General features: G+C 35.9%; 1 protein-coding gene across 3 annotated transcripts in view; it reads right to left on the bottom strand.

Moving 5' to 3' along the window:
• TNPO1 (transportin 1) overlaps nucleotides 1-26724 on the bottom strand; it is a 99014-nt gene that overhangs the window by 12389 nt on the left and 59901 nt on the right. For all 3 annotated transcript variants that reach the window (XM_040451076.1, XM_040451056.1, XM_040451066.1), the window contains exons 8-21: nucleotides 24544-24666; nucleotides 22283-22401; nucleotides 15879-15939; nucleotides 15163-15331; nucleotides 11700-11852; nucleotides 10776-11001; nucleotides 8509-8680; nucleotides 6967-7053; nucleotides 6167-6274; nucleotides 5876-6034; nucleotides 5708-5795; nucleotides 3480-3578; nucleotides 3174-3269; nucleotides 245-320 (exon numbers count right to left, since the gene is read on the bottom strand). In XM_040451076.1, the coding sequence (XP_040307010.1) occupies nucleotides 245-320; nucleotides 3174-3269; nucleotides 3480-3578; nucleotides 5708-5795; nucleotides 5876-6034; nucleotides 6167-6274; nucleotides 6967-7053; nucleotides 8509-8680; nucleotides 10776-11001; nucleotides 11700-11852; nucleotides 15163-15331; nucleotides 15879-15939; nucleotides 22283-22401; nucleotides 24544-24666 (1736 nt within the window). The remainder of the gene's footprint in view (nucleotides 1-244; nucleotides 321-3173; nucleotides 3270-3479; nucleotides 3579-5707; nucleotides 5796-5875; nucleotides 6035-6166; nucleotides 6275-6966; nucleotides 7054-8508; nucleotides 8681-10775; nucleotides 11002-11699; nucleotides 11853-15162; nucleotides 15332-15878; nucleotides 15940-22282; nucleotides 22402-24543; nucleotides 24667-26724) is intronic.

Consider the following 26724-nt stretch of genomic DNA (forward strand, 5'->3'; position numbering starts at 1 on the left):
CAAGCATGTGACAATCTTATCCCATGCATCAATTAGTCGTTAGCCACAACATAAAAATAAATATACATGACGATGCTACTGAAAAACCTCACAAACCTGATAGGACAAGATTAGTCACATGGTTGGCAATGATTAAGGATTGTGATTTTTGTAACCAACTGAAAATATATCTAAAAGTGAGATAGAAAGAGAAAGAAAGAGTGAAGAAAAATGAATTAAAAAAAAAAGATTGAATAATACACACCAGGGTCTTATAAACTGCTGTAGCATGGGGGCCACCTCTTGAGGACAAACGTAACCAAGACGACCAATTGTTATTGCTAAGGTAACGCAATCACGGTTATACACCACCAAACGCCAACCAAGACATGAGCAAATGAGGGGGAAGGAGAAAAAATAAAGAAAAAACAACAAATAACTCAGAAACAGAAACCAACAGAATTTGTGTATGATAATAAACATAAGATTTCACCAGTGCTGTTTATTACCACCCCCTAAAGTAAGGGGCAGCAACATATATGGCATACTCTTGGAAAAAGGAAAACGAAAGGAATTAAAAAAAACTTTAAAGATTGAGAGAACACCAAAAACCAGGATGAATTGCTTTTCTCGCTCAATCAAGTGTGAAGACATTCTGTTAATAAAACGATGAGCGATTAAATAGATGGATTTAGAGATTCTCCATTCAAGGCCAGTTGCAATTTCAGAATTTAATAATGAAATCTATGTTTTTCCCCCAAGAAATATTAGTAAATGTGAAAGATTACATTTCTGAATTGTTCACTCAAACACAGTTCTCAGAAGTTAAAACAGTTAAAATTTCTTTACTTCTCTATGTCTTTTTAAATAAGTGATTTCCAATCTTTGAAAATCGAGGAACTTAATTCCAATTTAGGTAGATTTTTTTGTCTGTTAAGATTTCTAAAACCAGTGGACTAATAGCAAATTGCCATATTGCCTAATTTCAAATCAATGGTCAAATTTTAGGTTTTGCAGTAATGCACTAAATGAAAGAATTGGAAAACTGCTGTGTTGTGTCAAATCCCATTCCAATAATCCTCTGATGGTGATAATGGTAACAACTCAGATAATAGCCCACTATTTTCAAACCGTATTTGACAGGAAGGAAATTGATAGTCCACTGTAATGAGGTGATATGTGGACAAAAGGAATAAACAAATAATCTGTCTTTGCTATAAAAGGCAATAGCACAAAAGAGATAAGACATCATACTGATTACATGCTAATATTTTACTTAAAAAAAAAATTTCGAGGTGGGAATTACTCAAACATATTCACCATCAAAATTCAGGAAGTCCTTAAACTTACAAAGAGCTAAAAGAAGTGCAACTCAGAACTGCATTCTGCAATTCAAAGGTACATACATATAAATACATTTATACACAACGGGAAAAAAAATACAAACAGAAAACAAACCATAAGGTGCTTTAATGGTGTTCTCTCAAAAACTTACAGGTTAACCTTTCATAAAAAAAGGGTGGGGGGGGGGTAAAGAAAAATGTTTAAGGATTACTTGAAGCAAACTACACAGATAATACTAAAATCCAGCAGATTCATAATGAAGCAAGAGAAAGAAAACCTATGTTCAAAAGACACAAACTATGCAACATTCTCATTAAACAGGCAAGTATGAACGATCCAATGAAACATGCGATAAAGCAGATGATGGTCCATTGAGAAAGTTCAGTGTAGGATATACTAATTGGAAAAAGAGCAAATAACGGCATACACTAAGGAATTGGCTTTATGAAATATTAAGAAAATGGTAATTAAATTGCTAAAATCTGTTGACCTCAGTCATTGACAGTGGTTTTAATAATTAGCCCCTGCCCTTTGGATAAGGAATAATGGAAACATTTTCTGCAGCCATTTGTGATAAAATGAATCCACTGAATCTCTTATCAATTTAAGCTATCAACTTGATGAGCATAATCAACTACTTTTTGGTTTACTTAGAGTAGAATCATACTTAGAACATAAACTTATAATAAAGCCAATTTGTAAATGGAGCTGTAACAAATTCACAAGCTGATATCCCACAAGAAACTTTAATATACATTACATTCAACATTTATTTGCTGTTATGCATTCACATTTAAAAATAAATAGGAAGTTTCTTTAGGTTCAACAGTAATTTTATAATGGTAAGTGTTCCAAATCTGAATGTCATGTATAGGTACTGCATTCTAAAGATAAAAACCCGACAAGATTTCATAACCATCCTAATACATACATTTTTGTACTTTACAGCAAGAAAAATCTAATTCGCTTTATAAAATAAACAGTACCCATACAGCCAAACAGCTATATAACTGTTTCATAATTGAAAGATTTCCTTCCATACCAATAAACATATAAATTTTCATCACATTAAAATATAAGCTTTCTATAATTAAAACATATAAAGTTAAAATGCCTTTGAAAACAAATTTCCTTATTTAGAAAACCTTATTTTAATCTTTGTCCAGTATTTCGGTAAAACCCTCACTGGCTGTATTTATTCAAATTATCTTAGGTATATAAAAGAAAAGGATGTGCCTGATTGAAAATAAAATTTACACCTTTTATCACTATTAGCAAAAATTAGGGAGGGTGGGAAAAAAAAATCACCCAGAAATGTGTTCTATAGTATGGAAGGTACTCTTTAGTATTAACATGCTCTCTATAAATGCAAAAGAGAAACAAGCCTCCTGAATAAAAATCCTACAAGGTACTGCCTAAGTTCTCAATTTGAAGGAAAATATACAATAAAATACAAAATACACATGCCATTGTTAACCAGTTAGCCACTACTACAGTAAAGGATATTTTTGGCCACATTTTTATAGATTAAAAAGAAAAATTACTTCCCAGCTGCCAGTTACTCTCTGAATTAATGTAAAATTAAAATTCATACTGTTCAGTAGTTATTTTAGCTGGGGTCCATTTTAGGGAGTATTAAACACACAGAATAGGAGAGAAGTGTTTTTCAAAGTCTCTGAAAACTGGTTATGGAATACAGTTAAAACAGTACGTATCATTACGGAGAATCTAAAATAGCTCTTACTAATAAGCTGGGTTTCTAAAGCTAGCTTTGCTTTGGTTTCTCTACGCATCTTAACCTTAAAGGCAAATAATTTTCTCTTCACCATAACAGTTCAGTCATATGGTACCTGTATTCTCTAACAACGTCTTTGGTGTGTTGGGTCTGTTAATGATTTCTACAAGCTGGTGCAACACCATAGGAATATAAGGCTGCATCTCTATACCTAAATCATCCCCAAAAGAGAAAACAAAAAAGAAAAATTTGAATGTTAAAATATCAATGGAAAATACTTTGCTCCCTCTATTCACTGTGACACAAGTTAATAATAAATATATGTATATAAAATTCATTTAAATTATAAAGAAAAAGCAATTCTAAATATACTAAGGCATCTAACAATTTATACAGTGCTTAAAGGGGAAAAAGATCTTACCCATTTGAATGGAGATTTCTCCAATTGCCCATGTGGCATTATTGCAGACTGAAATGAACTCTGGATTTAGGTTGGTTCCCAGTATAGGCATGAAATCAGCTAGAAAAAAAATTTTTTAACAACTATGTAGTAAACTTCTCAACAGTAGTGTACTGTGCTTTAAAGAAAATCTACTAGGTGGAAACTGAAATCTAGGCAAGAAATAATTTCTAAAAGGTATGGAGAGCATTTATTTTAAGAAAGTGAAAGGGGCATTGAACTTTCTATGAAGGAGAAGAGGAAACAGAAGTTTTGCTAGAGTTGGTCAAGAAATCTCTCATCATGAGACAGAAAATCCAAATTAAAAATGAGGAAAACATGATACAGCTTTCTTCAAAGTTCATTTTTCACACACACAATTTTTTTTTTTTCTTTACATCAATGGTTTTGGCTTTTAAAGTAACTTTTACCTTAGTGCTCAGATTATAGTCTCTAAATATCATTTTTCACTGAAAGGAATAAAGGCTATCAGAGAAACATCTCATTGCAGGCTAAAGGCAGGAAATGTACAAAACAAGCCTGGACTATTTTGTCATACCAGGAAGAACTAAGGAGCCCATCTGATTAAGCTCCCACTGCCAGTGGTAGGACAATTTGAGCATCATGAATTCATACTGACACTCAAAAAAGAACCAAACACAAACAAAAACTAAACTCTGAAACACAATATAGATACCTGTGGAAGATGCTGGGAATCAATTCATTATTTTGAAAACTGGTAAACAAAGAGAAAGAATCAAGTAATTATCCTGCCTCCCCTATAAGGTTTGTATCTCTCGGTAATAAATATACTGGTATGAAAAAGGACTCTATGTCCGTATTCTCACTATTAAATGAAGAATTAGAGTATCATCCTTTTTTTAAACCCCCAATAAACTCATGGATTTGAGACAGTGTTTCTAAATCTCAGTAAGACCAATCATTTGGTCCAGATCATTCTGCTGTGGGGCAAGGGGTGGGAGGGGTCGTGGCAGGGGTGAGGGGCTGGTGAGGGGCAGGGCACTGTATCATGCATTGTATGATGTTTATCAACATCATTTGCCTCTACCTACTAGATATCAGTAACACACCCCCAGTGGTAAACAAAATGTCTCCAGACACTACCAAATGTTTGGGAGGGTCGGGGGTGTCAAAATTGCCCCTGCTTGAGAAACCCTAACCTAGAAAACAATCATAGCGGATAACACAGAGAGAGAGAGGGAGAGAGAGAGAGAAAGATAACTAGACATGGTGTACCTCCTGAAGAAGATACACATCTATATACTCTTAAAAAAAAAAGAAATGAAACCCTTCATACAAGTTTAAATTCATAAAAACTAAATCAGGTGGTAAATATCTGTAGAACAAGCTTTCCATAAAACAAGAATTGATTACACTTTCATTTAGAGTAATTAGGCTTAAACTTGAGAGTTTAATACAGAATATTATTCAAAGTTCAGAAATATAGTTGTTATTCAAAAGCACAATTGGGAATTGGACGAAGCTGGTTAAAGGCTACAAACTTCCAATTGTAAGATAGCAGATCTTAAGAGTTCTCAGTAAGAAAAAAAAATCTTTAACTATATTAAGGCGATGGATGTTAACTAAACTTACTGTGATTTTGCAAATATACATTTGAAATATACCTATTTCAAATCATTATGTTGTACACCTGAAAGTTATACAATGTTATATGTCAATTATATCTCAATAAAACTGGGGGGGGGGGGAATGCCAAAAAAACCCCAAAAAAGTGTATCATAAATAAGTATTATTCAAAACATTGGGATACAGAAATGAAAGAGAACCCAAAACCCATTTAATCCATGATTTTGACAGTCAAGTCATAGTTGATGTTATTTAAGGAATCCTTTATTTTTGATTACCTCTAATCCAAAAAGAGGCTATTCAAAAATTATCCATAAACTGGCATACAGTCCCAAGGCTTCACAGGTGGCATGTCCTTTATACTAAATATTTTTCCAGCTTTTCTCCAGTCACACAAGTGCCTAATGAGCTGCTGTAGTTGATGATGAATTCAAAGGAGCAAGGGGGTTCCCATCCCACCTGCTTCACTCATAGCACCTTTTACCAGTAAAATGCATGTTTATGAATGTTGGGATTCCATGACATTTCAGTTTAATACAAAAACATAGCTTATGTAAAACTATTGTTAAAAATCACATCACAGCAGTAGAAAATATTCATACCTATACAAGGCTTAACATGCTGAAAGCAAGCTTTCGTCAGGTCACCTAAGAGGGCGAAGGAACTCTGTCGAACTTCTGGCATTTTATCCTACAAGGAATAAGAAGGTATTAACCCCAATGTAACACAGAGAATCAGGTCTTAATTAATTTTAATTTAACGAGTCTCACCTGCATGCACTGATACATTAGTGTTAGAATGTTACTTCGGGCTACCAGCTGTTCAATGTTGCCTCCAAGTCCTTCAGCCAGGCCACTGAGTAAATCAAGAGCCACTATCATAAAATCTTTATCTGGAGCCTCATACTGATCTGGTTGAGCATTGTTCAGCTGAAATTAGACAAAGTTTTAAAAGACTTACTTAGAATCAATTACATGAAAAAAATGTGTATACATTATGCCTATCCATAGAAAAATGTTTATGATGCCCGGAGGGCAGATAGAAGTATTTTTTAAAAATACCATGGCTTGTGCAAGAGTCTTCTGTACGAGGTTCACACAACGCTGGTACACAGGTTCACAGTATGGAAGGAAACCAGACTGCAGGGCTGTGGCAACTGAAGATAGGCACTAGAAAGAATAAAGTACAGAAGTAAATTTCTGGGTACCATAAAATTATGATAAATGCTTTAGGAGTATACTCGGTATAATTCTGGTCATTTATTAGCCTGCTCTACTATTCTATAATTAGCAGGTTATCTTTTCAAACCTCTCCTTTGGATGCCAGCCATGGCTTTAAGTTTGCTGCTGGTAAGGGGAAGCCCCCCTCCCCACCCATCAACCAATCAATCAATAAATATCAAACCTCAAGCCGGTCAGAAAGGGTATGAAGTAAAGTCCCTCCTATTAGCACCAAGTCCCAATGCTACTTCACCTAAGTCTGAGTATGTGTGTATATACATTACATTAACACATAAAATTATCTGAACTATATTATCATGGTATAGCTCTGTATCCATACAAAGAAATGTAGATAAATTCACATGATATATATATATATATATATATATATATATATATATATATATATGCTGATGTGGTAGGATCCATTATGCTTTTTCTATTTAACAGTATTTCTTAGTATGGTTGTAACATAATTAAAGTAAGAGCAGTTACATACTTATTCAGCATTTTAACAGAAATGGTTCAGAATGCAAACGTATTAACATTTTACTTATCACGTACACTCAACACTTCATATTTAGACATGTTGTTTTTGCTGAAACACTACTATTAGAGTAATGGTTGCCAGCTTAGCATACCTCTAGTAAAGGGAAGAGATCTTTATCTTCATCCTTTAACATGTTCCATTTCTGGATCAGTGGAGGCATTAGCATCTGAATATATTCCTATTTATAATGATGAAAAACACACAAAGCTCCACTATCATATGTAAATAAGTCCATTTTGGGTCTATGAAAATTAAAATCCACTTAGAGTAATTGTGTAAAATCATTACAGAATGCCTTGTAAGATTGAGTCTGTTCCTCTTACTCTTAGCACCTTTAAAATTTTTACTTTCTGCCTTATCTTTTAGTTTATATAATCTTACTCTATTCTTAAGTCATCTTCTATCCTTCTTGAAATAAAATACACCACTACAGAAAAATCCTTTGATCAAAATAAGGGATAATTCCTGTAAATTTTATTCTGAATTTTTTTAGTTCTGGAACTTGCAACATGTAATATGGCTCTTGCTGTACAGCATGTTATAAATGATACGCACACTTAGAGGCATTTGTAGAAAAAGATCGACAGTCATTTACGTGTCTTTTTTAAACATTAGAATCCATAAACAGCTAAATACTAAACAAACAATAGTAATCATGTAAACAAGAGGCACAGATTCTAAAGGCTCTAAGACATTCAGAGAAACACTCCCCACGCCCCAGCACACAAAGCAAAACCAACATCAAAGCAAACCCATGAACCAAGTGTCTTGCACCGTTTTAAGTATAACTTATAAACACAGACAATTTCTCAAGACTTCTTATATAGCAATCATAAAGACGTAATCTATTCTTCTGCTGGGAATTTTGAGCTATAATGAAATTCTATTATTTTAATCCTATTTAAACAAATCCAATTCCATCACCTTCTTCTTAACACTACTAGAAACAAGAGTTTGGATTCTTAGCCAAACATACCTCCTCTTCTATACTGCTATGTAGCATTTTTAACTTATCCAATTTCTCGTTGTTTTACCTTAGTATATATTCCCCATACCTCTAAGTTCCAGCAAGAAAACACAGACATTTAGATATGGTATCTAAAGCTACAATATTTATGAAGTGGTGGATAGAAAAATACTTGGAATTAAAAGTTGAAATCCTTTATCCCTTTTCTATTTTATAAAAAAATTTTCATTTACTTAAATGAATAAAGTTTATTTATTTATTTTGAGAGACCGAGAAAGAGAGCAGGTGAAGGGCAGAGAGAGAATCCCAAGCAGGCTCTGAGCTATCAGCACACAGCCTGATGTAAGGCTTGCACTCATGACCTGTGAGATCAGGACTTGAGCCAGAGTCAGACGCTTAACCGACTGAGCCACCCAGGCATCCCATCCCTTTTCTAAAACGTGCTGGTGCATTCATGTGATATACTGATATAACTTCCACACCAAGAACATATTTATTAATACCATCTAAAAAGTAAAAATACTTGCTGCCTTTTAAAGATATACATTCTTAAAGTAACTAAGTGTTCACATCTCCCCAAACATTTTCATTTCCACATACATGTTAACCTACTGATTTTAACTATGCTAGAATTTTTTTTCTTAACAGTTAAGAACAGATACTCACTGGTTTGTTTAAATGATGTCCTACTGAATCTGCTAAAGTTCCTATGGCATCATAAAGAATGAGCAAGTTCTTATGCTGGTATTTACTAAACGCGAAGACCAGGGTATCAAGTATATAAGCAAGGTAAGGAACAAGTTCCGTACAAGCCTCCTCTTCTAGGGTAGCAAAGGCACTACAGTTAAAAAAAAGAGAGAGAGATTACTGCTGTTGTAGAAAAGGAATAGGTTATAATAGAGATAGGAAGCTACCTCTATAGTTTATACAGTACCTATTTACACTTTAAATGCCTATCTCCTTATCTCACCAAAACAGAGGCTTATTTTTATTGTTTCTCCCCCATTTCTTATCATTTCCTTCAAAGAGGCTGTCACCTATGTGCATTTGCTTCACTACAATGGTAAAATCTAAAACTATCGTTGGTTCTTATATTCAGACATTCAGCAAATTTATCTGGTATTTACTATTTAGTCACTTAGTGCTGGGAATGCAGCAATGAACAATGAAGAAAACAATGTCCCCATTTTCAGGTAGCTTAAATTCTAGTGACCGGTCCAGATGAATGAAATCAGAATTAAAAATGTTAAACTAACTTGCACCTTACCCTTCAGATTACATACCAAGAGTCACAAAATGACATTTTTAACAGTTAGTTTGAGATGTATCCGAACAGAGCATCATGACCTCTTAAATGTTTCTCTTAGCAGGAGAGGGGAAATGGGATGATGCAGATGGTCAAAGAGCACAAATTTGCAATTACAAGAATAAATTCTGAGCACCTAATATATAGCATGGTGACTATAATTAATACTACAGTGTTGTATACTTGAAAGTTGCTGAGCATAGATCTTAACCCTTCTCACCGCACAGAAAAAGACAAAGCCTTTGTCAACTACGTGAGGTGAGAGATGTGCTAATTATCTTGATCTTGGTTACTGTTCCATAATGTATATTTTTATCAAGTCATACCACTGTACATTTTAAATATGTGGGTTATTTTTGCCAACTTTTCCTCCACAATTCTTAAAAATGTTGGTCTAAGTTCTACATTATACATCAGAATGCATAGTGCGTTTATTACTACAAATTTACCTTATGTATGGCTTATCTATTAACACAAATGTACAAGAAAGGAAAAAACCCCCGAGTCGGAGTAGTTACCTCAATTTAGACCTAAATTTGTCTGGACTCTTAAAGTATACCTGGCTCTTCACTTCTAAAATTAAAGTTTGTATTAGCTTCTATTCTACCCACTCAGGGATTTCCTAAAATGACAGGCTTAAACCATTCGTTGGTGAAAGCCCCATCTTAAATTATAAACTGTTTATGTATTTCCTTTACAGCACTTGCCAGGAATTATAATTATATAGTTATTTAGTATTCTGTACTAGCCTCTAAGTTTAAAGATGGCAGGGAATGTAAACCCAGCATTTAATATATGCTTAACAACTAGTAGAAAGTTTAAAAAATACAGATTATGTTTGTAGGAAAGCAAATATAATTTGTATCCTCCCCTCACTTCAAAAAAAAGAAAAAGAAAAAGAGTGCTATTCATCACCCAACTCCCTTTGGTTCAACTTTCTTTCATCTTATTACGAATTAGAGGTATCTCCCAGGTATTTCTGCTTCACATCTGGTGAAGTCCAACTCTACTTAAATTTACACTTTTTCAACAACTGTTTCTTCTTATAAACAAAGTCAACAGTAAAGAAATTCTAATTAAAAAGTTAAGACCTATAAATATGTCAGGCCTTTTTAGAACACAAAGGTTTGTCCCAGAAAACTGGAATATTTATAGTAATGAAACTAACTGCTCATGTGATATAAAAACACAGCTCCAAACATGACCAACAGAGTAGCTACTGGGGTAGACTCACTAAGTGACAGATGATACGTGACTGCACTGTGGGACTTTCTATGGAGTTGTTGACCTTTAAACTAATGATGTGAATCTACCCAAACTTTTGTTACTCCTTCAAAAGCAAGACTCCCAACATCACCACTCCAGGTGTCTGTGAGAATCAGGGTAAAAGAGAATTCTACTGTTATCACAGCCACTGAGAAAAAAAGAATGAGTTGAAGAACCAGCAAAGAATGAGGTCTAGTTGCTTTACATTTGAATTTGCAAAACCACCAGGTAAAACCTACAGATGACAAAAGCTCCACTAATGGTTTAATACTAACATTCCATCATGGAGTTGATAGTTAATTTCTCACTGAAATACCCACTCGAATGCCCCACAATGAACACTGTTATGGATTTGTCCCACCTGCAGGCAGCTTCTTGTACTCTCTTGTTGCTGTCCAGGATTCGCTTTAGCAATTCTGTCATTAATGGCTTCAGGTACGTATCGGGGGGCTGGCTGACTACCCAATGTGCATAGCGGCTAAGAGTCCAGCACGTTATTGAACGCACAAGAGCCTTTTTATCAGAGAGGCACTGAATAAGGTGAGGAATGAGCTCAGGCAAGTATGGAATCATGCCTTGCATGCAACCTGGAATAAAAAGTAACAAATATTGCAGAAAGTGCTAACATTCGGTTACAATTATTTCAATTGAATACTAAAATCATACAAGCATCCATCAAAAACACTCAGATTATCTCCATTACAATAAATATACTATAATAATCTGTTAAAAATTAAGGAAAAAAAAAAAAAGGAATGAGAGCTAACTGCTCCTAAGTATCTTCTAGTAGGGTTAGGAAAGTTCATTTTACTTCTGCTACACAAATTACAGCTTTCAGAAGTGCCTGTAAAATAGTTCAATTTCTTGTATACACAGGCTTACAGCTAGGACATAGTAACGCTTCTCAGAGAATGAGGAGACTCTCCTACCATGTTTCTTACACTTACCTACGGAGAACATGATTTTTCTAGCAATGGGGATGCTTCTAACATTAGTCCTCTCATTCTGTTCCCTTTACTGTAACAGAAGCATTTGTGAACTATCTGGGTGGGGTTAGAGATAAGCCGATGGCCGTTAAAGAATAGTTCACTGTTCAAGGTACAACTTATCCTAAGATGGCTTCTGAATTCAAATATCTTTTTTAAGTTAATGTAGATCACAGTATTGTCTATTTCACATCAGCAACACAAGAGAGTATGTGAATTCTAGACTGAAGAGTCTGCTTATAGGGTAACACTCTTTAAAGTGGGCCATCTGCATTAGTGCCTGTAAGGGTTAGACTTACCTTCAGCAATTGCTCCTAAAACCAAGATGCCAGATTCTTTAACAACCCATTCATGATGAAAAAGTAATTCTTTCAAAAGGGGCAAAATATGTGGCAAAAGCTCATCACGATACACATTTGCAAGAACATCTAGGGCAGCAGCAGAACATTTTCCTAAAGAAATATTTAATTCAAAAATTTTATATTAAACTCTATTATCATTAACTCTATTATCATGACTACTGGTTACATGCATGACACTTTATTCATACATTTACCGTTTCAAAGAATTTAATTAAATAGGACACAGTCTATCTCTATAAACAAGAAATACTTTTTTATGACCAAGAATGAGCAAACTAACCTGCAGCAAAATGTGTACATTTATTACTTCTACTTAACATTCTTAAGGCTAGATCATTCAGAATCAAATACATAATGACTTAGCGGGAGGTTAAGCAAATAAATCTGAACAAATCACCAGCGCATGAAGCATAAAATATGCTGGAAAGCACTCTCTCCAGACAAAGAACTATTAGCCAAGGAACTATGTATCAATTCAGATTTCATTTAATGCAACAATTAAGAAAACAAAATGGTAACAAAAATTAAGTATAAAACATTTTTCCCAATGTGATTAGGCATACTAAATAGTTGATCACAAACTGTTAAACAATAGTAAAATCCTTTTTTAAAAAAGGCTGTTAAACTGGCTACAAGTAACACCTTACATAATAGTATGAGTCTTAGTTATACTGTATGGCAGAACCATACCAATGAGTATTAAATTACCATGAAAGAGAATGAAATCTTTATATACTGATATAGAATGAGTTATACAATAAATGGAAAAGAACCAAGAGAGTACACAAAATCAATTTCATTTCACTGCTGTAAAGTCAACCTCTTCTCCAGGGAAAGGTATACATGTTTTTCCACAGGCACACAGAAAAACTTCTGGAAAGATATAAAAATGGGTGGGATGTGAAGGGGAAGTAGTTCCTTTCCCCCAACTCAATGAACATTATTACTTTTATAATGTTATCTACATTATAATCTGAATCCATCCTGCTCCCAGCCTACAGGGATATATTGGGAGGAGGTAGAGTAGCACCTCACTGTGCAGTTTTTTGTACTTCATGATTTGTTACCCTTGGTTAAGTGCAGTCTAAAAGCAGATGATCCTCTTTTTAAAAAAAATTTTTAATGTTTATTTACTTTTGAGAGAGAGAGATAGACGCCAAGCAGGGGGTTGCAGAGAGACAGGGAAACACAGAATCTGAAGCAGGCTTCAGTCTCTAACCTGGTCAGCACAGAGCCCGACATGGGGCTCAAATTCACAAACCACAAGGTCATGACCTGAGCTGAAGTCACAAGCTTCAACGACTGAGCCACCCAGGCACCCAATATAACTGTTCTATTTTACTATTATGATTGTTAATCTCTTATGATGCCTGATTTATACATTCAACTTTATCATAGGTATGTATGTATGTACATGCGCGCGCGCGCGCACACACACACACACACACACACTAGTACTTAGAGGGTCTGGTACTATCTGTGAGTTTCAGGCACCCACTGGGGGTCTTGGCACATATCCCTTGTGGATTACAGGGGGCTACTATAATTTGTGGCAGCAGTTCTCTTGTGGGAGATTTGGAGTCCAAGATTAAATATGCCGTTAGTACTAGCTATGTTAACCAACTTTGGGCAAGTTTCTCTTTTTGCAGTTTCCTTACCAACCTAAGGCTGTTGTAAAGATTAAATGGGATACACATGCCAAGTCCTTGGCCTAGTGCTGGGCACATTGGGCACTCTAAGGAACAGAAAACTAAATGGGCAACAGAGGAATTAGCATTATTTAACCAAATGAATTACACAGTTCAGTCTGATAATTCATGGATTTAACTGTTTCATCAGTTATTAGAATCCCAACACTGTGAATTATAGCCGTGGTTCTTAACTAGGCATAATTTTGTTTCCCAGGGGACAATGGGCAATGTCTGGAGACACTGGTGGTCAAGACAACTGTGTGTGTGTGGGGGGGTGGGTGCTGCTCCACGTGCTACAATGTACACAACAGCCACCACAACAAAGAACCATGTGGCAAAATGTCAACAATGTGGAGGTTGAGAAACCTTGAACTAGAGCATGAAACTTTAAGGACCAGCACAGAAACAAAAACAAAACACGTGTGTCTAGATTCCTCATTTCATTAGTGTGTGGGGCGGAATGCTGGCTCAATAGATGATTTCGATTTGCAATTAAGTTTGAAAATAAACAAGTTTTAAAAACTTCATTTGTAACTTTGAGAATGAGAAAACAACTTATATTATTTTAGCATTATCCTTGATAATCAACAGGCAAATTATCATGAAAAGTAAGTTTATATCAAGAAAACAGGAAAATCTTGCAGCCAATGTTCCTATTTTATAATGTCAAACAAAATGTACGGCTTTTTGAAAAATGGCAGTTTGAGGTAAGAAGTCTTTAAGAAGCATAATCACATCTACTAGAATGGCTATAAAATAAGTGACAACAAATGCTGGCAAGCATATGTAGAAACCACAACCGTAAGATAATGCAAGATAATGCTGGTAAGAAAGTAAATGATGGCGCCACTGTGGGAAACAGCCTGGTAGTTCCTCAAAGGCTTAAACACAAAGATATACCATATGACCCAGTAATCACACTTCTGTCTATATCCACAAGTGAAAACATATGTCCACACACAAACTTTACATTAACATTCTTAGCATCATTACTCACAATAGCCAAAAGGGAGAACAAAATGTCCATCAAGTGATGAATGGATAAAAACCATGTGGCATATCCACACAATGAATTATTTTTCCACATTAAAAAGAAATGAAGTGGGGTGCATGGGTGGCTCAGTCCGTTGAGCGTCCGACTTCGGCTTGGGTCATGATCTCAAGGTTTGTGAGTTCAAGCACCGTGTCAGGCTCTGTGCTGACAGCTCAGAGCCTGAAGTCTGCTTCAGATTCTGTGTCTCCATCTCTCTCGATGCCCCTCCCCCACTCATATTCAGTCTCTCCCTCTCTCAAAAATAAACATTAAAAAAAAAATTAAAAAGAAATGAAATACTGATACACACCATAACACGAACGAATACTGAAAACCTCCTAAGTGAAAGAAGGCAGTCATGAAGGACCACATATTGTATGATTCCATTTATAGGAAATGTCCAAAATAGGCAATTCCAGAGAGACAGAATAGAGACTGGTAGTTGCTTTGGGCTGGGGGACTGGAAGAAATATGGGGAGCGACCTCTAATAAGAACGGGGTTATTTTTAGGGTGACGAAATCATTCCGAAACTTACTGGGATGATGGTTCCATAACTCTGAATATACGAAAACGAATGAATTGTACCCTTTAATGAGGGCACTGTACAATTATGTGTATGATTTCTCAATGAAGTTGCTATCAAAGCAGGCAACTGTATTCTTCCCTCTGACTTACTTAGATTCCAGTCAGAAATTGTATCGTCATCATCAATTTCATCGTCATCATCGTCTTCCTCTTCAATTCCATCTTCATCGTGCTGCTGAGCCACTGTCCTCGATCGATGAAAACGTGGCCTTATATCTTGTTCACTATCAGGAATTGTTTCATCTTCTTCAACATCACCCTGTTTTAAGAAAAATTTTGATAATACTCAAACATCATTATAAGCTAATAACATGTACATGCATAAAAGAATCAGAATAAGGAGAGATGGTGCCATGCACATGGTTTTGAAGTACACCTCTTTGTTAAGAACCACTCTCCCCTGTGCAGAAAACAGTTCTGTGTCAAGGGGAGAAGGAACTATGATGTAACACATGTCAGGTATCAGGCACTTTTAATCTCATTATAGTAATGCCTCCCATCAACTGGTATAATCTAGAGTACCTGAATAAGACTGAGATCATATTCAATATAGCTTAAAATAAACTACAAATAATTTGAATCAAGAGGAAATTTCTCTACTAGTGTCACCATCTGGTTCCAATGAAGTTAGCCTATGTTATCACTCAAATTCATCGTTTGCTTCTCTGCACTTTGCAGCACATTATACGTAACAGGAAACAGATTTACACAGGGTCTATTTTAAATAAATGTTCTATTAGTCAACTTCAAAGATTCTCTAAGTCAAAAGAAAAAAGCTTCCCTATTTATCAGAAAAGTTTCCTTACCTTAAGAAGGATAATATCTATATCTGAGTACTTCATGCCATTCACTAACACAGGAATCAATCTATAAAGAGAGAAATTCATGAAACAAAGAACTAAAGATTTCATAAGAATTTTTAAGCAACCTTAATGACCTTTTGTATACTAGTAATACCGAAGAGCCAACCATCCCTGCCAGTACTGTCTTAGGGCATATTCTGTGATGTCTGCCCTTTTCAAATGATAAGTATTCCTCATTTATATCCCAGGCCTTTTACATACTCATGCATGGCATCTGCTGGATGGAATCTTAGGATAAGGTAGCTTGTCAACAGTGGTTAGAAAAAGAACGAGACACCAAAATAAATTACAGTATAGTTAAAATGAAACAAAAACGTGTAAAAACACATATAGCATTTGAGTTTCCATTTAAGTTAAAAGTATTTAGATTAACTATGTAATTACTTGTATAAAGAGACTATCTAGGAAAGATATACAAGAAAATGGTATCTTTGGAGAAGAAGCTGAACAGACTAAAAAGGGATAAAATTAATCATTTATTTCTAAACAGTGTGACATTTTTACAATGAGCCTACATTATTTGTACTTCTTTTAATAAAAGAGAGGATAATGTTCAGAATGTTAAACATACTAAGTCTAAAGTAAGTTATCCAAAAGAAATAATGCAAAAAAAAGAAAAAAAGACATGAGGTAGGCTCAGTGCGATAAGTGTCTGACTGTTGGTTTCGGCTCAGGTCATGATCTCATGGTTCATGACTTGGAGCCCTGAATGGAGCTCTGCACTGGCAGCACAGAGCCTGCTTGGCATTCTTCCCCCTCCCCTCCTTTCACCTCAGCCCTCCCCCATTTATGCACATATGGTCTCTCTCAAAGTAAAAAAAATTTAGGGGCACTTGTGTGGCTCAGCCGGTTGTGTTCAACTTCGGCTCAGGTCACGATCTCATGGTTCATGAATTCAAAAGCCCCGCGGTTGGGCTCTGTGCTGGCAGCTCAGATCCTGGAGCCTGCTTTGGATTCTGTGTCTCCCTCTCTCTCTGCCCCACCCCCTGCTCTCACTCTCTGTCTCTCTCAAAAGTAAACATTAAAAATAAATAAACTTAAAAAAAAAAAGAGCTCTATCAAGAAGATCATAGCCTTTGATAAAAAAGTTAGGAAATTTTAATTTAAGAAATTAACTCAAATTTCCAATAAGAAAATAGTTAAATCAGGATATCATATCCAATCTAAAGTATTAATGTACTTATTAAATCAGAACCAAGATGTTTGTAAATATGGAATCCCAGGTATGTAAGAATAGTTAAAAAATTATCAAAAAACATAATAAAAAGGTCAAAACACTACAGTTCCTTTGTAGCTATGAGAATTTTAAGCTTTGATAGGTTTCTTAAGCTTTGATGATTTCCTTTCTCAGTGGCCCATTACACACTTAAGAGTCTACTGAGGATAAAAGGTTATGAGAACACTTTGGAAACATTAAAAAAGTCCACAGTTCTCTGCTTCTGAATTCTACCTTTAATAGTTCTGGGTGGCTTGGGAAGTGTGAATAGCCAAAAGAAACTCATACTCATGACTACCAGCTGTGGGACTTATGAGTAAGCACTTTCCTTATAATCTAGTGAAAAAGATATTATGATCTCCTTTTTACAGATTGAGTCAGCTAAGTCTCAGAGATGTTACATTATTTCCACAAGGTCATTAATTTTAAGTAATGGGAGAGTCAAAATTCAAAACCAGTTTGGCGTGACTCCAAAAATAATTTTGTTTCCCTACAACAGATCTAAGAAATTCTCACTCTCTACAATAATGTCTTAGGCCTTTGTAGAGGCCTTACTTCAAAGAGTTACATCATCTGACACCAATTAAATAAACGTGCACAACTAATTTTGGGTACAACTCTACCATCAATGAGATAATTCTGTAAGCCCTCATTAACTAAAGGAATAATAATAGGGAAAAGAAAGCAGTAAGATTCAAAATTTCCTAGACAGGTAGAAAAAATATGGGCCAGCCACACTTTCATGTTTAAATCCTTTCAAATTCTAAAATACAGATTAGTATCAATTTAACATTACAGCTAATATAACAGCTATATAAAATTTATAACAAATAAAACCCTATTTTATAAGCTACAGGCATTTTGCAGAGACAGATCCATTTGGATCACCAACAATTAAGTCATCTCTGTCAATAATTTGGGGGAAGTGGGGAGACAGATGGCAGACTGTGAAGTAACATGAGGTGAGGTAAAGAAGTAAGGACAGTGAGCCTCATCTGTTCTTCTGAATCATTTTTAAGACGGAAAAAATTCAAGATATGGAGAAAGAGAAAGAAAGTTCAAACAGAGAAAAGTATATATTCGATGGAACGAGGTATGTGAAGAAAAAATTATGCTGTCCAAGACCACTCACGTGAAAATATATCTTTTAAGTTTTGGGGCAAGATGAAGGGTCACTTGTTTTTCCTATAAAGCAGAAGTGCTCAGAATGAATGAATAGAATTCAGAAGAGTGATAAAGGTCTGAATGGCTGCTCTACTCAATGGAAGATAAAAAGTGACCTGGAATAAGAAAAACTGGCAGTGTGAAGGGGCCACTTGACATCGAAAACCATGCATTTCTACAGCCATCAAACCTGGTGGTGTGACTTCCCAAAAGCATTTGACAGGAAGCAAAGACAGTTTATTAATCCAGAGCAGGGGAGATGCAGGGTAGCTAGAAGTTTATGGTCAATATAGTTGATTTGTGAATTGTGATGTCTGTGCCAGAGAAAAACAGAATGAAAAGATATGCAGGCAATAAGGGACTGATAAAGCTGGATAAGCAAATCAAATTGGAAAGTGAGATATGGACATTAACTGTGACCAAGTAGCAATATGGCGTTTGTCTGAAGAATTCTCATCTTTCAAGGCAGACCACTATTTTTAGGTCTAATTATTAAGGAGCCTTCTCCTGAAGCCTCATGTAGCCTGAAAAAAGAGAATTTTTCTTTTTTAGAAAAAAAAATTAAGCACTACGCCCAACATGGGGCTTGAACTCATGATCCTGAATCAAGAGTCCCATGTTCTACTGACTGAGACAGCCAGGCACCCCAGTAAAGAGAGACATTTTTTCTTTTTAATGTTTTTATTTATTTTTGAGACAGAGAGAGAGCAGGGGAGGGGCAGGGAGAGAGGGAGACACAGAATCGGAAACAGGCTCCAGGCTCTGAGCCGTCAGCCCAGAGCCCGACGCGGGGCTCGAACTCATGGACTGAGAGATCATGACCTGAGCTGAAGTTGGACGCTTAACCAACTGAGCCACCCAGGCACCCCAAGAGACAATTTTTAATGCAATTTCACGGAAAGGCAACGACGTCAATACCAACAATGAATGTTTACTGAGTCCTTAAATACGTACTTAGCATTATTTGCTTTACATAGATTAATCCAAACAGTGCCAGGAGGTACTAATATTAATGTATAAGAATAAAGGTGGGGGAAAAGCCAAAATAACTGGGAATAAAAAATGAAATGAGGGGCACCTGGATGCCTCAGTCAGTTAAGCATTCCACTGGTGATTTCAGCTCAGGTCATGATCTCACAGTTTGAGTTCAAGCCCTATGTTGGGCTCTGCACTGACAGTGTGGAGCGTGCTTGGGATTCTCTCTCCTTGTCTCTCTGTGCCCCCCCCCCCCGCTCACTCACACATGCACGCACTCACTCTCAAAATAAATAAACATTAAAAAAAAATGAAGAATTGCGCTGCCAGATAAGAAAATATATCATCAAATATTCAGTAATCAAAAGAGAATAATATTGGTTAAAACAAAAGAAAAAAAAAAAGGAACAGATTTTACAAAGCCCAGAAACACATAAAAGAATTTACTGTCATCCCTTGACACTCTGGTGCTTTCTATATGAGTTCATAACAACACAGTTCTCATTACATATACAATTTTTACTCCTAAGCAAACATTTTTTGCTCATAATAAACATGGGGCTGATGAACAGTGCTAGGAAAAACTAGTGCTTTTATTATGTTTCCTATTTCAGCATCAGATAAGTGTGGTTATTCTCCAGTCCTCAAAATGCATTTTTATAATGAAAAAATAAAAGTAGCCTTGTTTTATATAAATATGGTTCCCAATATGGCTGCCTTAGGTTATTTAAGGTCTGCAACAATTAGCATAGAAAAAAAGATTAAGTTCTGCTCTTTTAGCCTGATACCAAGTTCTTCCTTGCTTTAAGGATGTTTAGGTTTTATTAGTGTAATAACCAAGTTGGAGCATGAAGTTATAATTGCTTATTAACAATACTTGCTAATGTTATAGCTTGGGTTTTCATGATAGAATTTCTTCAGTCTTTGTATGAATTAATGTCTGCTTATAAAACACTAAAAAAAAAAAAAAAAGTTTTATTTATTTTTGAGGGAGAGAGAGAGCTGGGGAGGGACAGAGAGAGAATTCCAAGCAGGCTCTGCACTGTCAGCAGGTAGCCTGATGTGGGGCTTCAACCCACCAACCGTGAGATGACCTGAGCTGAAATCAACAATCAGATGCTTAACTGACTAAGGCACCCGTTTATATGACTTTTTGAATTATATGGTCCTACAGTAAGAATTAAGCACATCATAAAAGTGGCAACACAAGTTAAGGAGAAAAAAAGTTAATTATCTGGATTTCCTAAAGGAAAAAAATCCATTTAGCACACCACCTTGCACTTTACTCCCTAATAAACTCCAGACTGACTAGAATAAAATATAGGTACAACTGCTGCTTTCTTGGGGGAAAAAGAAAAAGAATGCGACAGATATGAAAATGAGAACATCCAAGTAACATAAATATCTGGAAAAAAAAAGTTAACCCACCGATACCATAACATACTAAAACAAGTGGTTTTGTTTTGCTCATCCAGATGACTAAGATTACAGAAATGGTAATGGCCAGCAGAAGGTTGACAGGATGGGATGCTGGTGGTGGCTTATAAATTGGTGTAACTTCACTACAGAACAATTTGTGGAGTATTTATGATCCTTTGACTTTGGTAAACATCACTTGTAAGAATTCTACCTGAAAGAGATAACCACTTATGGACAAAGAAAAGACGCTGACTCCAGGATTACTTATAATTTTTAAAAAAGGGCAGGGGTGCCTCGGTGGCTCAGTTGGTTAAGCATCTAACTCTTGATCTCCGCTCGGGTCATGATCTCATGGTTCTGGAGTCTGAGCTGACAGCATGAAGCCTGCAGGAGATGCTTTCTCTCTCTCCCTTTCTGCCCCTCCCTTGCTTGTACTCTCTCCCAAAACAAGTAAAACATGAAAAAAAAAGGCAAATGTAAATATTCAACAATAGAAGGGTCGAATATAAAACAGTATGCACAACATGATGGAATAGTATTCAAACCTTAAAAACTGAGAAAGGGAAACTGCACAATATACAACTGAAAACAGCAAACCACAAAACAATATAATCAAAATTTTAAGTACTGAAGAGAGCTAGATGCCATGTGAAGTGCTTTTACATACTATCAAATTTAACACTCCCCAAACACTCTGAATAAATGTTATTTGGCATATAGCACTAACATACACAAAAAATTTTTCAAAAGAAAGTTAAACACTACTTTTATTTCTTTATTCAAAAAAAAATTTTTTTTCCCAATGTTTTTTAAATTTATTTTTGAAGAAAGACAGCATGAGTGGATAAGGGTCAGAGAGAGGGAGACACAGAATCTGAAGCAGGCTCCAGGCTCTGAGCTTTCAGCACAGAGCCTGACGCAGGACTCAAACCCACAAAGCCTGACGCAGGACTCAAACCTCAAACTGTGAGATCATGACCTGAGTCAGACGCTCAACTGACTGAGCCACCCAGGCGCCCCAAGCATTACTTTTAAAAGTAATTAACTTTAACACATGTATCAAATCATTATGTAGCAAAATTAATACAATGTTCTAGGTCAATTATGTCTCAATAAAAGTGGAAAAAAGATTAAAAAAACAACCTGATAAAACAGCATTCAGAGTTAGAAATAGGCTTAATAATAGGCTAACCAAAAACCCGATAGCATCACAACTACCGGAAAATTACTTTTGGGGAGAAAACCCCACCGAAGTCCAGTCAAATGAACAGGATTAAAGGGGGAAAAAAGAGAAAAAAAAGGAAAGAAAGAAACGTGCCACAAATTATCCACAATTAAGATTATGATTTAGAATAAACCACTCACATGTAATTAAAACAAAAAAAACAACCCCAAAAACCACTTCTTGAAAAATCTCTTTAGTTATAATCAACAGTTATACCAAGTAAAATTAAGTCTAACTCATTTAGAATTTCATTCCCTAACGGCAGAAGAATGCAATCTAAAAATGCAAAAACGAGGACTCACTGTTAAATATAAGAACAAGGTAGCATTCAACAGAACAAACACTTACTTAGGAAGATGCCTTACGAGTACATCTTTGCATATCGGTTGCTCAGCCAAAGTAAGCCAGAATTCACAGGCTTCCAAAGCCACATTTTCATCTTGATCTTGCGTCCTCTGGAGCATGTACTACAAACAAAGCATTAGTATTAATCAGTTTAAATCACACAATTAAAATAAACCTAACCTTTTTCCAGCAAGGTAATGGTCATCCTCTGCTGTGGCCTTGAACTTTATAGTGATTCTCAACCTAGGCTTTGGATTTTTAAAAGTTTCTGAGTCAATTCTAAAACGCAGCCAAACTGAAGAACCACTGGTATAGAACGTTGCTTAATGAAAAGTGTCCTAAGCATGTCTGGCCTATCCGCTTCTGTACAGGTGTATTTTAGTTTATGAAATGTATTAACAAACACTGTTTTCTTAGAAACATCAAAATAAGAAAGTCCATTATACCTTTCTTTAAAACGAAGAATCTTTTTATAATGTAACAACTCAAGCTGTCTTTTGTATTTTCACGAATATAAAGTGACATATACATATTATACAATTACAAAAGTTAATTTTTTTTTTAATTTGGAAAGAACTAGCGACATTTCTTAGTGCTACTATAATTTATAGTTTCCAAGAAAATAGGTTTATCATGTCCTTTGAACATGCCAAGCCAAATTCATTCTTAATTGTAGGAACACCTGATCATAAAATTTATCCAAATTTTGTGTCTACCCCTCTTTTAAAAAATCTTTTAAATCTTTTAATTTTTTTTTTTAACGTTTATTTATTTTTGAGACAAGAGAGAGACAGAGCATGAATGGGGGAGGGGCAGAGAGAGAGAGAGGGAGACACAGAATCGGAAGCAGGCTCCAGGCTCTGAGCCATCAGCTCAGAGCCCGATGTGGGGCTCAAACTCACGGACCGTGAGATGGTGACCTGAGCTGAAGTCGGACGCTTAACCGACTGAGCCACCCAGGCGCCCCAAAAATCTTTTAAAAAATCTTTTAAAATATGCAAAAACAAAATAAATATAATCAAAGGCACTCATAGCATTTCCCAATGTATATGGGTGTGGAAATGGCGTCAAATGATGGATGAAGCTTTTATACACACTCTCTCCCTGACTGCAACATCTCACAGGGCTAAACATGGCAACGCAAAAGATATGATAGGCCAACCCCTACTACATTCCATACCATGTCCTACTACCAAGCTCAGTATCGCTGAAGAATCGTAGAACTCTACGGTTCTACGCTGGCTTCCCAGCTATGACATGGCCCTAGCAAATGATAAAATAAAGGTCTTTAACTTTCTGGTTAGCTCCAGCTTTCACTAAACTTTCAACTAACTCCACCTGATTCTTCTAAGCACTTCAGAGAGAATAAGTTCATCAGAGAAAATGTACCTTATTCCCATTTAGTACTGCTACATACCTTTATTTCTACAACGACCCTTCCATACGCTTCAGAAAAGGACTGGCTGTGCACTATCAATGCTAACCTTTTCCTAACAGGTCTTAGACCCCAACCTTTAAAAAAAAGATTTTCTCTCTAACATACAAAGGATCTAAATAACGTTCTCACACACTTGCCAAGCTATATACTACTCACACACAACTATATCCAATAATATGAAAACTAGGTGCTAGAGTTTGACATTAGCAGTACTGAGTACTGCCCAAACAAGTTATTTTGTTCTAATAATAATTTTACCTTGGTGCTATGTACTACTTCCTTTAAATATGGCTAATCTATGATCAACCTACTCAGAATTTCCTAGTAAAATTATTTTAATTGCATAGGGATTAAAAGAGTCTTAAAAAAAAAAAACTATAGCGATTATGTCTTCTCAGAAATTTCATTGTTACCATAAATCACAAGTGGATCAGAATAATTTTACCAGTAATGGGTGGAAAACAAACACTGTAATTCCAAACTCCAATGACACAAGAATGTGCTGCTTAATGTACCACAGTTTTAGTGATCACTTAGTCTAACCCATATCTGATAAACACAAATAATTTAAATATTTGCTAGTTATTCTGGTTAAAAGCCATCTATTCCTTTAAATAATTTCCCCTCTCTATACACATCTTAAATCTCATGAGAGAAAAGTCACCATAAAGATAACTTATAATTTTAAGGCCATAACTGTTTTCATTATCCATCCCCAACAAATGTGTTAAATAAATTGTTAAATAAATTTGGTATTATGCATTTTTATCTCAAGGATTTTCTTGGGGGAAAAATGAGGCGAGTGTCTTTAAGTTGTTTGTATTACCTCAACTATATTATGCATGTGAGGAAGCAGGCGATCCATTCGAACTTCAAGCAACATCACAAGTGCCCGGCACACATTTTTCCGTACCTCTGGTTCTTCATCACCAGCCAATGCAAAGAGGTTCTATTGCATGAGAAATTTTTCTCTTGTTAAGCATTTCAATGTATTAGAAAGGTTTATACATAATAACCAGTCATCTGTAAGTTGGTAACATTTAAAGAAACTCTAAGAAGGTACAAATAAAGATGGAATTAATTGGCCTGAAATATTAGGTTATAAGACAATTAATTAAATGTAGGATGATAATTGTCAAAACCCATGACTTTGGTAAATGACCTAAAGCCATTCTTTTGGAGACAGTATGATTGGTTGTGGGTTTTGTTTTTGTTTTTATGTTTATCTTTGAGAGAGAGAGAGAGAGAAAGAGAGACAGAGAGAGAGAGAATGAACATGAGCAGGGGAGGGGCAGAGAGAGGGGGCGACAGAACTTGAAGCAGGTTCCTCGCTGTCAGTGCTAAGCATGACACAGGCCCACACTCAAACCCATGAACCATGAGGTCATGACCTGAACCAAAGTTGGCCACTCAACTGACTGAGCCACCCAGGTACCACTGATTGGGTATGTTTTAAGGTAATTTTAGTTTGTGAGAATAAAACCATGTCATTAGGACATGGGGCATTGATCTCCCTCACCCAGAAGAAGATAATCTTCAAAATACAATTTAATTTTCCTTCAAAATTACGGTCTGTCAAGAGATTATTTCTACCAATCCCAATTCTTAGGGTAGTAACAGGTACAAATTCTCTAAAAGTATCAATAACTGGGAAATGTATGCTGAGTTTCTAACAACTTAACCCCAAACTACTTATTGTTCTCCAAGCCAACTACTGAAAAAATAGTAAAAGTAGCAATCAAGATTATGTTTTCCCAAACAGGTTTGTCACCAAGATGAGGGGGCAAAAAGCCTGAATAAACAACAGACTATTTCATTTAGTCTTCTCTAAGATGTTGTTATACAATTTTACAGATAAAGAAGTTTAGAAGTTACATAACTTGCTACCCAGGGGGCATCTGAATTTGGTTTTCATGGAATTTTAGGTCCAGATTCATTTCCTTATACCAACAAGCTGTGTTATGTAGAGGTTGCAAAGTGGAGATATAAGAAGTAGAAACAGTAACCCTCCCCCATCTCATTCCTGAATTTTATCTACACATACACATGAATTGTAATAAAAAGATTTAAAAAAATTTAACGTGGGGGAGCCTGGATGGCTTAGTCGATTCAAGCATCCCACTCTTGATCTTGGCTCAGGCCATCATCTCATGGTTTTCTGAGTTTGAGCCCCACATCGGGCTCTGTGCTGGTGGTGTGGAACCTGTCTGGAATTCTCTCTCTCTGCCCCTCCTCCACTTGTGCTGTGCCACCACCCCCCCCCACTCAAAATAAATAAACATTAAGAAAACTTCGATGTCCCACAATCTTTAAAAACAAAAAGCCAAAAAACAAAAAAGAAACAAAACCAAAACCAAAAACCAGAGAAACATCTCCAAACAGATGAACTTGAAATCTTATTACAACGGATAAAACAATGGAGAAGTTCAAATATCAAATGTGACAGTATGTGAAGTACTGATGTAGAATTTTAAAAACTTCGATCTTCGATTTCCCCAAGTTCTGCCTCTGCATCGGATGCTTTGAAACCTCTATAGTTCCTCTTTTCATCAGATAGATATATATTTTACACAGAGAATACTCCGACAGCGTTGTTTATAGGTTCAATACACATTCTTCGTTAAATTTATTTATTTATTTATTTTTTAACTTTTTTTTTTTCAACGTTTATTTATTTTTGGGACAGAGAGAGACAGAGCATGAACGGGGGAGGGGCAGAGAGAGAGGGAGACACAGAATCGGAAACAGGCTCCAGGCTCCGAGCCATCAGCCCAGAGCCCGACGCGGGGCTCGAACTCACGGACCGCGAGATCGTGACCTGGCTGAAGTCGGACGCTTAACCGACTGCGCCACCCAGGCGCCCCTCTTCGTTAAATTTAATGTTGTCTTAAGTATGAGTATTTAGCTTTGCCAAGATAGGTCTTAGCCACATAATAGTAACCAATACACTTTTCAGTCAATATTGTCAGACTCAGCAGACGTAACACCTGCCCCTGATAAAAACAAT

Source organism: Herpailurus yagouaroundi, unplaced genomic scaffold, assembly GCF_014898765.1.
Source record: "Herpailurus yagouaroundi ecotype Mexico unplaced genomic scaffold, PumYag 29, whole genome shotgun sequence".
Classification (NCBI taxonomy): domain Eukaryota; kingdom Metazoa; phylum Chordata; class Mammalia; order Carnivora; family Felidae; genus Herpailurus; species Herpailurus yagouaroundi.